This window comes from Equus quagga, chromosome 7, assembly GCF_021613505.1.
Source record: "Equus quagga isolate Etosha38 chromosome 7, UCLA_HA_Equagga_1.0, whole genome shotgun sequence".
Lineage (NCBI taxonomy): Eukaryota > Metazoa > Chordata > Mammalia > Perissodactyla > Equidae > Equus > Equus quagga.
In genome coordinates, this window is record NC_060273.1 from 72,264,358 (window position 1) to 72,277,341 (window position 12,984).

The 12,984-nt window shown below is 39.5% G+C and overlaps 1 protein-coding gene across 1 annotated transcript; it reads left to right on the top strand.

The window, feature by feature from the left end:
- The first annotated feature begins 6,108 nt into the window (after window positions 1-6,108).
- On the top strand, window positions 6,109-11,419 carry SPINK1 (serine peptidase inhibitor Kazal type 1). The gene is made up of 4 exons (XM_046665243.1): window positions 6,109-6,237; window positions 6,408-6,439; window positions 7,941-8,047; window positions 11,294-11,419. Exons 1-4 carry the CDS (start codon window positions 6,183-6,185, stop codon window positions 11,337-11,339), a joined length of 240 nt encoding a protein of 79 aa, XP_046521199.1. The 5' UTR covers window positions 6,109-6,182; the 3' UTR covers window positions 11,340-11,419.
- The last annotated feature ends 1,565 nt before the right edge of the window (window positions 11,420-12,984 follow it).

Genomic DNA, 12,984 nt, shown 5'->3' on the forward strand with positions numbered 1-12,984 from the left:
CTGTATATATAGATATATACACACATATACCTGTGTATATATAATGTATATCTGTACATGTATACACGTATATATGTATAAATGTCAGTATGTCATAAATATATGTCATACATAACAGTATTTGATCTCTATGTCCAGTAACATGACAACTGAAATCTCTGTGCCTTAGTTTCCTCACTTGTAAAATGGTAATAATAATGTTGTAGGGATTTAAAATGATGGAAATGAAATGCCACGCTACCTGGCACAGAAGCTTTTGAAAAAATTCAGCAGTTGTGGTTATAATTATAGTGATGATGATGATGTAATTAATATCAGCATTATTAAGCGACAGTTTTATGAACTGCTATGAGAGATTTAAACAGGGAGGAAATCATTACTAATTGAATCAAGCACCACAGATATTTTAGCCAAGCTTCAGAGGAGGGGTACAATCAAAACCAGTGGAACCTGTTTGGAGAGTAAGTAGTAGAAGGAAAAGATGGGCTCATTTAAGAAAAGCTACGAAATTCCATGAATAATGAAAAATAAGATTGAAGACTTAAGATGCAGCTAAGTCAAAGAGGTCTTCAAATGTCAAGCTAAATATCTTAGGCTCTATATCTCTAGTTTCTGTCATTTTTCTTGCCGGTCAAACCTTGGGCACAGGATGTGAAAATCAACAGGTGCCAAACCAACATCCCCATTCCAACAAGTATTATCAGCACCCATTAGAACAGTTCCCTTAAGTTTGTCATCATTCTTTATTCAGGTGAACAATTAGTCCTTGAAACAAAGAAGAATAGGTCATAATACGTTTGCTTGAGTTCCCAATAATATACATGCATAGATGTGTACACAGAGAAGAAAAGAAGGAGGGAGAGATTTACACAAGGCTAGGCCATGTAAACACAATAAATATGACTAATAGTCTAGCACAGTAGCAGAATTGTTTCAGCCGATTGTCCATCTCATCCTCTAGGGCAAGCAATATTTATTCTGTCAAGACCTTGATTATATGAAGCCTAAATGTATTATCCATTATTCCAACCCATGGAAGGAAGAGTGATATTATTACTAGCTAGCAATTATTATTCCAGGAGAAATGGAAGATTATATTTTTTGCACAATATTTATTTACATATTCTAGGTTTAATCTCACACTAAATGAAGATATGATACGTATTTTTGAGGTTGAGGAAAATGATTTACCCAGAGTCATATCACAATTGAAATGGTAGATTTGTCATTGGAGCTTGGTCTGTCCCTTATGTCCTCTTCAACTTGCTACCTCCAAGACCCATTTTCCAACACAATTTTAGGGCCAGTTTTTAACTAGAATTATATCTTGGTTTTACATCCATTAAGAAATCAAGATTGTGGGAGTAACGTCAGCATCATGGTGGAGTGCGCTCTCCCCTTAGACTCTCCTCCCTAAGATACAACAAAAAGGACATTCATACACCAACAGAGGTCATGCACACAACACAAAAGACGTCTGAGAGATCCATGCAGCCATACAACTGAAGGTGGAGGTGCTGGACCCCCAGAGGAAGTGGAAGGAGGTAAGAGAATACCCTCTCCATCCCCAACGGCAGTGACCCAGGGACTGTGGGCTGCTCTGAGAGGGGGGAGGGATCCCTCCGCGGAATACACTTGCTCTCCAAGTTTCCTCACAGCCCTGGGGAAAGCCCCACACAGAGGTGACTAAGCTATTGTGGAGTGTCTTTACCAAGCTAGCGCCCCAGGAGAGCAGACAGCCAGGGCTGAGCAAGAAGGTCCCTGGGATCTGGAGGTGGAAGAAAACGCCCCTCCCCCACCTAGCGCTCCAGCTCGGCCAGGTGGCCAGAGGGGCACTGAGCAGTAAGAAATCAAGATGCTACGGGGTCCAGGGATATTGGTGTAGTGAAATGCTTTTCAAACTACAAGTCAGAATTGGTGAACTATGAGATAGAACAGAATTAAAAGTACCAAAAGTCGTGACATATAATAAGACTGTGTTTTGTTTCTTAATTTTATTTGTCTACATATATGTAGACATATACTAGGCCATAACACAAAATTTATTTTTTTACTTTGGGTCTACAGTTACAACGTTTAAAAATCACTGTTTGGAGGAAAGAGCTGAGGCCTTGGCATCAGACACGCCTAAATCTGACGGTTTTTATTGCTGGTAGTACTACCTAAAGAGTTCTTTTAACAAGATCCTAATAATTCCCTCCTCCCCGAGCTACTTACAAAACCAAAGAAACATTCCTTTCTCAAATATTAACCCTCCTACAGTGGCTAATGGAACCTTCTTATTAGCAACAAAACTACTATTTAAATCATGATTTGAGATGAAAAGAAAAAACTTTACCTATGTAACCAATACCTATCAATGTTTAGCCTAAATTCAACAAGGGCCAAAATCATATCCATTTCCCTAGGACTCAAGACAGAGTTTTTAAATAGTAGGGACTCAGTGACTATGTGGATTATAATAGTGGTTAAATGAATAAAAGACTGAATGAGCCAATGAATGACTACTCTGTAGCAGGCACCAGAGACACAGAAATCAACAAGGCATAAATCTGGGTCTTCAAGAAAATCAGCATATACATTTATTACTTAGTTCATGTTTTCAGCAAATATTTATTTAGAACCTACTATTTTCTAGGCACTTTGGTAGGTACTGTAGTGAACAAAACAACCATATTTACTCCCTACAGGTGAAGAGATATTATATACTAATCATACAAACAGCTATTCAATAAAACTTTAGTGCTATATGGGGGTATCATGAAATAAAATAACAGAAAGACCTAGTGTAGATGCAGAAGAGAGTGGAGGAAGACTTGGAAAACAGCTCTGCTAGAAAACTATATTTAGCCTGAGTCTTAAGGGTTAAAAGTGAGAAACTTTTTTCCTTTTAAGGAGGAACAGAGAAATGACCAGTGTAGCTTCACAGATTGAGCAAGTGGGGGATAAAGTGAGAGAGGTAGAAAGGAGCCAAATCATGCAGGGCCTAAGCCCTTCCTGAGGATTTTGGTCAGTGGGAAGGCGGATAGTGCCATGATCACATTTGCATGCTCTAAAGATAACTTGACTGTCCTGTGGAAAGTAACTTTGAGGAAGAAATAACAGTAGATGTTGTTGGGAAATTGTTTGAAGGAAATTTCAGAAAGCCAAAGGGGAAATGATAGCATCATCTAATATATGACAGTGTAAGGTGATAAGAAGTGTCCAGAATTGAAGTTATTTTGGACATAGATTCAAGAAGAGAATTTGGTAACAAATTAAGTATAGAAGATGGTGCATGGTAAAGGCAGAAAGAGGCATCAAGGAGAACGCTTAGGTTTGGGTTTGACCAAACAGTTGGAAGGAAGAAAAGCAATGGAGAGACTGAAAAAAAAAAATTGTGGTGAATAGTTAAACAGTAGTATGGGACATATCAAATTTGAGGTGCCTGTAGGATGTCTGAATTATCAAAAAGGCACTTAATATCCAGTCTAAAGATCAGAGGTTAGATCTGGGAAAGAGAGACTTATTTGGGATTTATATATGTATATATATAATGTAAAAGATGTGAATGAATGAGCTCACCTAAGGAAACTGAAAAATGAGGCATGAATAGGGCCCAGGACCAACACTTGAGAAACTCCAAGTCTTCATTCATTAGAGGTGGAGGAGTCCATACAGAGGATGGAGGTGAAATGAGGATGGAGAAGGTATGAGGAAATGTAGGAGACTGTGCAGTCAGGAAACTCAAGAAAAGAGATTATATCACATGTGATCAAGTGTGAAGAATTAGAGGCCATGAGTTTTGAAAAACTGTCTATGGAATTAATGAACCTGAATAGTGACTGAAATAAGAATACATTCAGAGGCAGCAGTGAAGGAGGAAGCTAGAATGGTGAAGGTTAAAGCCTAAATGGAAGATGGGGGAGCTAGTCATACACACAAACAGTTTCAACAGTGTGCTACGTGTTATAGTCAAGCATGTTCAAAACACCATGGAAGCCCAGAATGAGCTGAGGAAGTTTTCCAATAAGAAACAACACTCAAAGTGAATCTTAAAGACTTATGAAGAATTCATTGATGTATAAGGGTAGAGAGCATTCTTGTTAGATGGAATAGCATTATAAATACTTAAAAAATAACAATAAAAATGATAGTGATGGATAATATTTCTAAGTGTTTACCATGTGCCAGAAACTGTTCTAAAAGCTTTACATGATTAATTCACCTAAACTGCAAAATCAACCTCTCCCTTCCACTTGCACCATCATCTCTTAGTTGGGCTATTACAATAGCCTAGCAGCTGGTTTTCCTGCTACTGTACTTGCTTTCTAGCTTCTTCTCACAGAGCAGTTCAAGTGCCTTTTAGAACAAACACCATATCATATCATTCCTCTGCCAAACTCTCCAACGGCTCTCCTTTGGTTAAAAAGCAAAGTCCTTACTATGGCCTACATGACCCTACATTATCTAGGCACCCACTGCTTCCTTTTTCCCACCACCTGTGTTTCTCTCTATCATTTCACTCCAGCCACACTGTCATCCTGGATATTTCTCAAACACGCCAAGCAAGTTTCTGCCTTAGAGTCTTCGCACTTGCTATTCTCTCTGCCTGGGGTGCATGTTCTTGGATATTTACACGGTTCAATTCCCCACTTACTTCGTATCTCTGTTCAAATGTCACTTAATCAGAAAGGCTTTCTCTGACTAACCTATAATAACTACCTCCCACATCTTCCAGCATGCTTATCCTCTTTATCCTTTTTCTCCTGTAATATTTATCACAATTTGATATACTTCATAATTATTTGATTACTTTTTTATTGCCTATCTACCTTAACTAAAATGCAATGGAAGCTCCATGAGGGCAGGGACTATCATTTGTATTACTGATATATCCCCAGAGGTGAGTATAGCTCTCAACATATGTCAAGACCTGGGAGGGTCTGAAATTCTACCCTACCTGGAAGCTAACAAGTTAGCCTGCCCCAGTTAAAGAGATGCTGCCAGAAGACACAGACTCCTGAGTCAGAGACAAGAGACTTAATTTTTCAATAGCAATAACCAGAGTGTTCCGGTTTCCCAAGCCCCAATTTCCATAGGGTGACATGAAGAGAGCCAAGTGGCACCCTCGTAGAAAGTGCAGTGTGTTACAAAAGAAGCATGCCAAGCTTTTAAAACATCCCTCATCTTTTTAAAGGTCACTACGCCCACCTAAGCTTTGTCCTGGAGAGAGATATTATCTTGACTATATTGAATGGTAAACAAAGCTCCCCTTTGTTCCAGAGAAAGACACTATTCCACTTTCCAAGTCATTTGTTATAAAATCACTGTTGAAAAGATGGTCTGAAATGCAGGAAGCCAGTGCCTCTACTCATGAGACATGCAGAAACATGAGAGAGGATGGAGAATAGTCTCCCAACAACACATGGTAGACACAAAGCATATTTTTGAATGACAGACCAACACTTTGAGTTAGGTCATATTATTTCAGTTCTCAGATGAGTAAATTGAGGCACAGCAAAAGTGAAGTACCTGTCCAAGAACACCAAGCTAGTCGGCATCTCTGGGGAGCACACTCTAGCCTCAGATCACACACACCTGAGGGAATGAGTCCTCCCTGTCTCCAACCTGTCCCTCCGTCAGCTACTTTAGGCTCTCTGAATGGGTGACAGGAAAAGAGAGAAAGAATAAAAAAGGGAAAAGCTAAGAAAAGGAAGAAAGAATGGGGGGGTTTTTTAGCTACCCATACCTGTTCATACACCCAGAATCACAGAATTCTTAAATTCCGTGTTAAGAATTCTTAAACAGAATTAAGCCTGAGAAATTAAAGCTTAATTTCTCACCTTACAGATGAGAAAACTGGGTCTTTGGAAGGGAAGGGGTTGCCCATAATCACAAAGGAAGTTAGAGAGAGAACCCAATCACTAACCACCAGAACTCTTTTCCCGGCAGAGTTTTGGCTTTGCACATTTCAGGCCCATGGTGTTCCTTTCACCTTTCTTACACAGGGGACGTTCCCCAAACCTGGGGGCCAGGCTATGGTACTAGTCAATCAATAACTAAGGATCTCTGTGACACAGGGCAGCAGGTGGAGCCTGGGTTGCCATCCTGCCTATGTGACCCCGCCAGTCCCAGGGTTCTGAAGAGAAGTGGTAAGTTCACTGCAGATTTTGACTGAGCTCCGGACACAAAACTTCGCCATGAAGGTAACAGGCATCTTTCTTCTCTGTGCCTTGGTCCTGCTGAGTTTATCTGGTAGGTGTCTTTGCATGCTTTTCTGATTTGAGAAATACCTTTTTGACCTGTCGCTTTACTGAGCGCCTTACCTTCTAGACTTAGAGTCTAGTCTTGAACAGATCATTTGGAAAAGATCTGGTTTCTCACATTCAGGACCAAAGTTCACATGTCTAATTTATGTTTTCTAGGTGACACTAGAGCTGACTCCCTGGGAAGAGAGGTAAAGACAATTTTGTCTTTTCTTATCTCTGGGGCTAGAACCGTTTCTTCCAACCAAAGCACAGTCTCTCTGTCACCTTTCAGCATAGCCTGAAATCAAGAAAAGGAGTATGAAGGCCAGCAAGGCTTAACCTGTTCAGTGTGGATGGTAATCGTAGTTCTCCACAGCGGCTCATGTTGAAGGACAAATTCACTGACACACGGGCACTCTCTGTGTAGTCCTCTAGTGCTTGCTTTGAAGGGGTCTTTATATATACCAGGGCTACCTGGCAGGATGAAGATTTGGGGCAGAAGTCTTCTTAACTTCACTCCAAGCAGCCCTTCTTCCTTACAGTCAGTTTGACCATGTTGGCATAAAGTCCTCCCGATCATCAAGGTGGGGCTCTAGTTTAGAATGAGCCAAAGAAAATAATCAACTAGGTTCTCCTTCTAGAAAAAGATTCTATATCTAACTTTTCTATTTTTTTCCGATGTTTATAAGGTAAATTCGGTAAATTTGGAGACCCGAGGAAGAAGTGTCCCTATTCTCAGTACATTTATATCTAAGGGGGAGGCAGATGACAAACCAAAGTGCATGAGTGAATAAATTACTACGTTTGTGCTAAGTGTTATACAGAAGGCCTGGTGCCATAAGAACCTAGCCTCGTTAGATCGGGAAGGGTGCCCTTAAATAAGTGAGATTTCGTTGGAGCCGTGAAAGATAAGTGAGTGTTAGCAAAATATAACCGGAGGGAGAAGTAGTAGAGTGAAGCGGTTCAGAGAGAAATCTCAGGACCTAGGATGAATGGTTTTGAATCCTGGATCCAGGGACTACTGGCTGTATGGCTGTGAGTGATTTAACCTGTTTGTGCCTCATTGTCTTCTCCAGAAGAAGAGTAAAATAAATAAGTTTACAGGATAGTTGTGAGGTTTAAATAGAACAATACATAAAAAGCACTTAGGACGTTGTCTGGCCTCTAACAGTCATTCTATAATTACTAGTTCTTACTACTGTAGAGGAAATAGGCTGTGCAGAGACTTCAAGGGTGGAAACCACCTAGTGTCTTTAAGTGACACAGAGAAGACCAGTGTGACTGGACTACAGTGTTCGAGGAAGAATTTCCCAAGGTGTGGCTGACCTGAGAGGAGCCGGCACCTGTAGTAACTGTAAACTTGAACATTATCTCACTCACCTTATTTAAACCATGCAACACCATTAGGACATGGTGGTGGGAGGTGGGGGATGATATCAGTCCCGTTTTGCAGATGACATGACTAAGGTTCAGACACACTAAAAGATTCACCAGTGTCACACACTTGTAAACAGCAGAGGCATTACTTTAAACCAGGCTTTCTGTCTCCAGATCGTGGATTCTTTCTCTTGGGACACTCAGTGTCACTCTCCCAGTCACAGTCATGCTCCCATCTTTAAACTGACCAACTCCAGGGAGGTGAAAACCATTTTAGGGATTTTTCTATGCCCTCAAAGAATGGAAAATGGTTCTGTTTAATTCCATTTTTAGGCTAAATGTAACAATAATGCGGGTGGATGTACCAAGATCTATAACCCTGTCTGTGGGACTGATGGAAATACATATCCTAATGAATGCATTTTATGTGTGGAAAATCAGTAAGTACAAACTTGAATTTCTTTTAAAATATATATTTTAAGCTAGCTGTCTTCAAATTTTCATGTCTTATCCCTCTAAGCTCCAATCAATATACCAACAACATTAATCTTATCATGCGAGAAATAAAACATTTAGTTTTTCCAAAACTAATTCTTGACCTCTTTTTCTCCTTATTATATATCTGGTATGATTCTATAGAGAGATGTGAGTATGTTATGACAGAAAATAATATTCATTGTTTCAAGCATTGTGTGAGGCACTTAATATTCACTATGAGGTAAATAATACTAAGCCCACTATACAGGTGAAGAAATTGAGATGTAGTTAGTTTAAATAACTTGCTCAAGATCACCCAGCAGTAAGTGGCAGATCTGGGATCAGATCCTTGCTCTTTCCACCATGCTTTGAAATCAGGTGCGAGACTAAGTATTTGTGAGACAAAGAAGAAAATCCAGCATGTTTGGTTTCTCAATTTGCTCACACTCAACACTAACATAGTGTGGTCAGTGGAAAGATGAGCAAGGTACTCTGAGAGCACAAAATTAAAAACAACTCATTGTGCCTGCTAGGATTTGGAAAAGTGTGAAGGCTTTCTCTAGGGCATAAAGAAGCAGAGAGAGGCATTCCCATAAGACGCAAAAACTGAACAAAAGAGAGAAAGGAATTAGTAACACGGTGCAACGTGTGTTAAGGAATAGAGGAGGAAAGTGTCTGAATGGTTCTCTCAATTAATGAAAAAAATCGCTTGTATGACAAGACTCCATGCTTTTATAGCAAAACAATAGGTAATCTGGATTTTTAAAAAGCTCATATACCCAAAATACCTATAAATTTTAAAAATTCTTTTTGGTAGTGGTAATGATTGTGTTTTTGTAACACTTTTATTTGTGGATATGAGAGCCTCAATGAAGCTCATTTTCTGGAGTGATAGGTAGGTGGCGGGAATCAGACTTCGGCACTCAGAGAAATAGCTTTGCCACAGATTTTCTATCTTATTCAGCTACTGAACACTTAACAAGTGCCAAGCATTGTGTTAGGCTCCTCTGTTTTCCTTTGCATGTGACTAAGAGAAAATAGGTCATGAGCACAAATAAGGTAGCTTCTTGTGCCTTGTGACCAATGTCATCAAATGAGCTGTGACCAATGTGCTATAGGAATGAAGGAGAAAGACAGATTTCTTCTTATTGAAAAGGTCAAGAAAGGATTCATGAAAAGGATGTCATTTAAACAGGGATCTGAAGTAGCATCACAAAAGCTTTTCAGGTCAAATAAAGGTGTAGAATGATCAAAACAAATAAAAGAAATTCTACAAGTGACCCAGAAAACTCTACATTTTCTGGAACTGATGTGGTATTAAAGACTTCAATTTAGGCTCAAATGACTGCATACATTTCCATTATTCCACCAGATAAATTCTCTATAACATGAACCCTCTTCTAGCTCTGCTTTAAATCGTTTCGGAAAACTCTGTGTTTAGCAAGGATTGTACAAATAGGTCCTCAGGAGAAAAGATCTAATATCCTTAAGTTTTAGACCCAAAACATCAGGTGTTCTGTTTGTGGTGATTTCCACGTTAAAGACTTGTAAGAGGAACTTGAAACCACTTGTTAATTTTCTCATGACCTATGTTGTTGACATTAAGATCAAACACCATATTTCCATCCAAGGGCAGGAGAAAGCAATAGAACAACCTTGAGACTTGGGACATTTCCAGGTGTCAAACCAAAAGGCCCAATATTTAGAGAGCAACATAGGGAAAATATGACCATAGAGCTGGGACACCCTATTCCCTTAGGCTTTTAAACCTACCAGTCCTGCTTGCTCTTTCTATTCTTTCAAAAATATGTAAATATGAGAGGAACATTTGAATGAATGCCAGAAAATGTAACTTCTCTTTCTATATTTCTCAGATAAGAAACAAGGTCTAGAGAGAAAATGTGCCTTCCTCAAATGCAATATATTTTCTAATGCTTTTCTTTCTATTACCCATTAAAAGCCCCAAGCAAATACAGTATAGTTAACGAGAGCCAGGCTCTGACCGTCATTGTTGGGTTTTGAGATATGTAGACAAACAAGGGCTTGCATCTCCTTGATCATTATATGCTTGGCAGGTATACTTAGTATGGATTTTTTTTATTTCTTCTATTTCTTCTTAAGGAATCTATACTAGAAAATTCTTTTCTATGGACCAGCACTTTCCAGTAGAACTTTCTGCAATGACACAAATGCTCTATATCTGTGCTGTACAACATGGAAACCGCTAGCCATGCCACTAGCATTTAAAATGTGGCTAGAACAACTGAGAAAGGGAATTTTTAATATTACTTAACTTTGATTTAAATTTAAACAGCTGTATGTGGATAGTGTCTACGGTATTGGATAGCACAGCTACAGAAAATAAGTCAGCTCATGTGCTCTGTTTAGATATTTGTGCTTGTGTGTGCTGACTCAGAAATAAGTATTTTGAGTGGTTAATGATTATGGAACAAGAAAACATTAAAAACTTTTAAGATGAAGAATCAGCAAGGTCCAGATAAAGACATGCATCAAGGTACATGGAAGTCATATGTCCTCAAGCAACAGAGAAATAGAAGAACTTTTACAAGCCAGTATATTCAAGGAAAGGATGGTTAGAAAAATGAGAGATCTGAAAACAATCTCATGAAGAACAATTACAAGATTTAGGAATATTTAGCTTGGAGAAGAGAAAACAGGTTTGGGAAAGGTGGTGTGTGGGGTAAGAGAGAGGTTTTTATCTGCAGGGGAGGCAGCTTAGAGCTGGCAGGTGTCATATTGGGTAGAAATATGACTTCCTTTGGCGAGGTCTCACAGATATGAATCCCCAGAGTTTTAAGGCAAAAGGTTAATCAATTGGAAGGTCCTGCAGTAGCCAAAGCACTAGCTAAGATGGAAACCTGGTGGCTAGGACAATGACTTCAGGAGCAAAAAGAAGCAACAGTAGGCTAGAGATTAATTTCAGAGGTTTACTGTAACACCCCACTAGTCTGGTAACCTCTGGAAGGATAGGCATTTTTCCTTTCTGTTGTATTCCTAGTGTATGTAATAGCTCTCAATCAATATTTGATGAATTAATAAATAGTGAATGAATAAATAAAAGGAGAAAGAGAAATAAATCTCAAACCTCTCTGTTCTAAATAAAGCTGACCTTTTTTCATTGTTTTTCTCCATAGTCACTTTTTGTCAGAAAAGTTTAAGCTAATTTTTTTTTTCAATCTTTTCTACAGGAAGCGCCAGATGCCTGTCCTCATTCAAAGATCTGGGCCTTGCTGAGAACCAAGGTTCCGAAATCCCATGAGGTCACCATGAAGCCTGGCTGACCTGATTGTTGAATAAAATGCATCTAAATACTTCCTGTTGTTTCCATATGCTTTTTCCTCAAAGACATGTTTGGTTATGCTGGGGACAGGGGACCGGGGCAAACTCGGAATAGACCAAGTTTTACAAAATACAGCAATCCTGTAGTTTCAGACAGGCTTTCCTTCACAATGCTTTTTCCCTCCCCATCTTCCTCACATTCTGAGGACTCTGTCTCAGGAAATGTGACTCCACATATTATGTGACAGGACACAGTCGATCGTGAGTATAGATAATCCTATAGAGGATTAGACTAGCATTTTAAGGAACAGTTGGAAAATTCTCAGTCCAGAAGCATGTTACCCATCACCTTTCACTGACTGAACTAATTCTGTTAGGTTGCCTTGGGATTTAATTGAGCATCTATTGTACCTGGCACTGGTCTAGGTGCATAGGTGTAAGATTTCGAAGAGATGCCTGTCTGGTGGATTAGAGTTTAGCCTTAAGATTTTCCACATATCTCAAAATGTAGATTTCAGGTGAGACATAATTTTCACAAAGAGGCTTTGAATCATTGAGGAAACCAAAAAAGCTACACTTTCTCAGCTATGCTGTGGAGCAGCCTCTGCATTCAGCCTTAGTTCCTCCCCAGCAAAAGCAATTGCCCGTTAGTTACTGAGGTGAGCAGCACTAATGTAGAGCTCTCTGTTAGCCATGGCAGCCTGAAGTTGGGGTGGAGGACTTCACATACGGCCTGACTTGGAGAACTGCTTCATCGGGCCTCATGGGTTTGTGCTGAGATAACCAGAGGGGAGCAAAGACATGATTCTGAATCAACTTGAGGAATGGTCTTTTTTACCACCAAATCATTCCCAAAAGGTGATCTGGCAAGCATAGCAGGGACTGTAGACCAAATGAACTGATCATGAGGACTCTGTATTTCACTTTGCTTTATACATGAGCCACAATCACCCTCTAAGGTTATCCTTATCTTGTGAATAAATTTAGAAAAGTTAAGTAACATGACTAATATTCACCAGCAAATAAGGTGGCAGAGTTAGGCTTTTAATCCAGGGCTGACTCCAAATCTAACCCTTCTTCGTCTAAACCACATCAGGTGGATTATTCCTTGCCTGTTTCCTCTGCAGGAACTTTAGGTAACATGCTTACATTAAAAGGCCTATGTGTTCATATTGAGGGACAGGAAATAAAGTAGAAATAAGGAAACATCCCCAAAAGTACCTATAATCATTAAAAAAAGAAAGAAAAAGCAGCTTGAATTCCTGAGCTCATATGAAGAACTAGCCTAGAATGGAGAAGTGGATAAAGGGCTAAGAAAGCCTGAGATGCATCAGGTTCCCTGACATATAGTGGGGAAGAGATCATCCACTGAACGAGAAACAGCCAATCAAAATCTGTCTCACACTTGCAAAATACAGTTTCCTGACACTCTAAGGTTTAGCTTAATTTCTTGCGATATTCAGAATATGCATGTCTCAAGGTTAAATCTGACCACTAGGGGATGCTGTGGTCTGCTCCATGACTCAGCCAAACAAGAGCCTAACAGCTCACCGATAACATGCTAACAGAAGTTACAGATGCAAGATGGCCTCCAGCATCT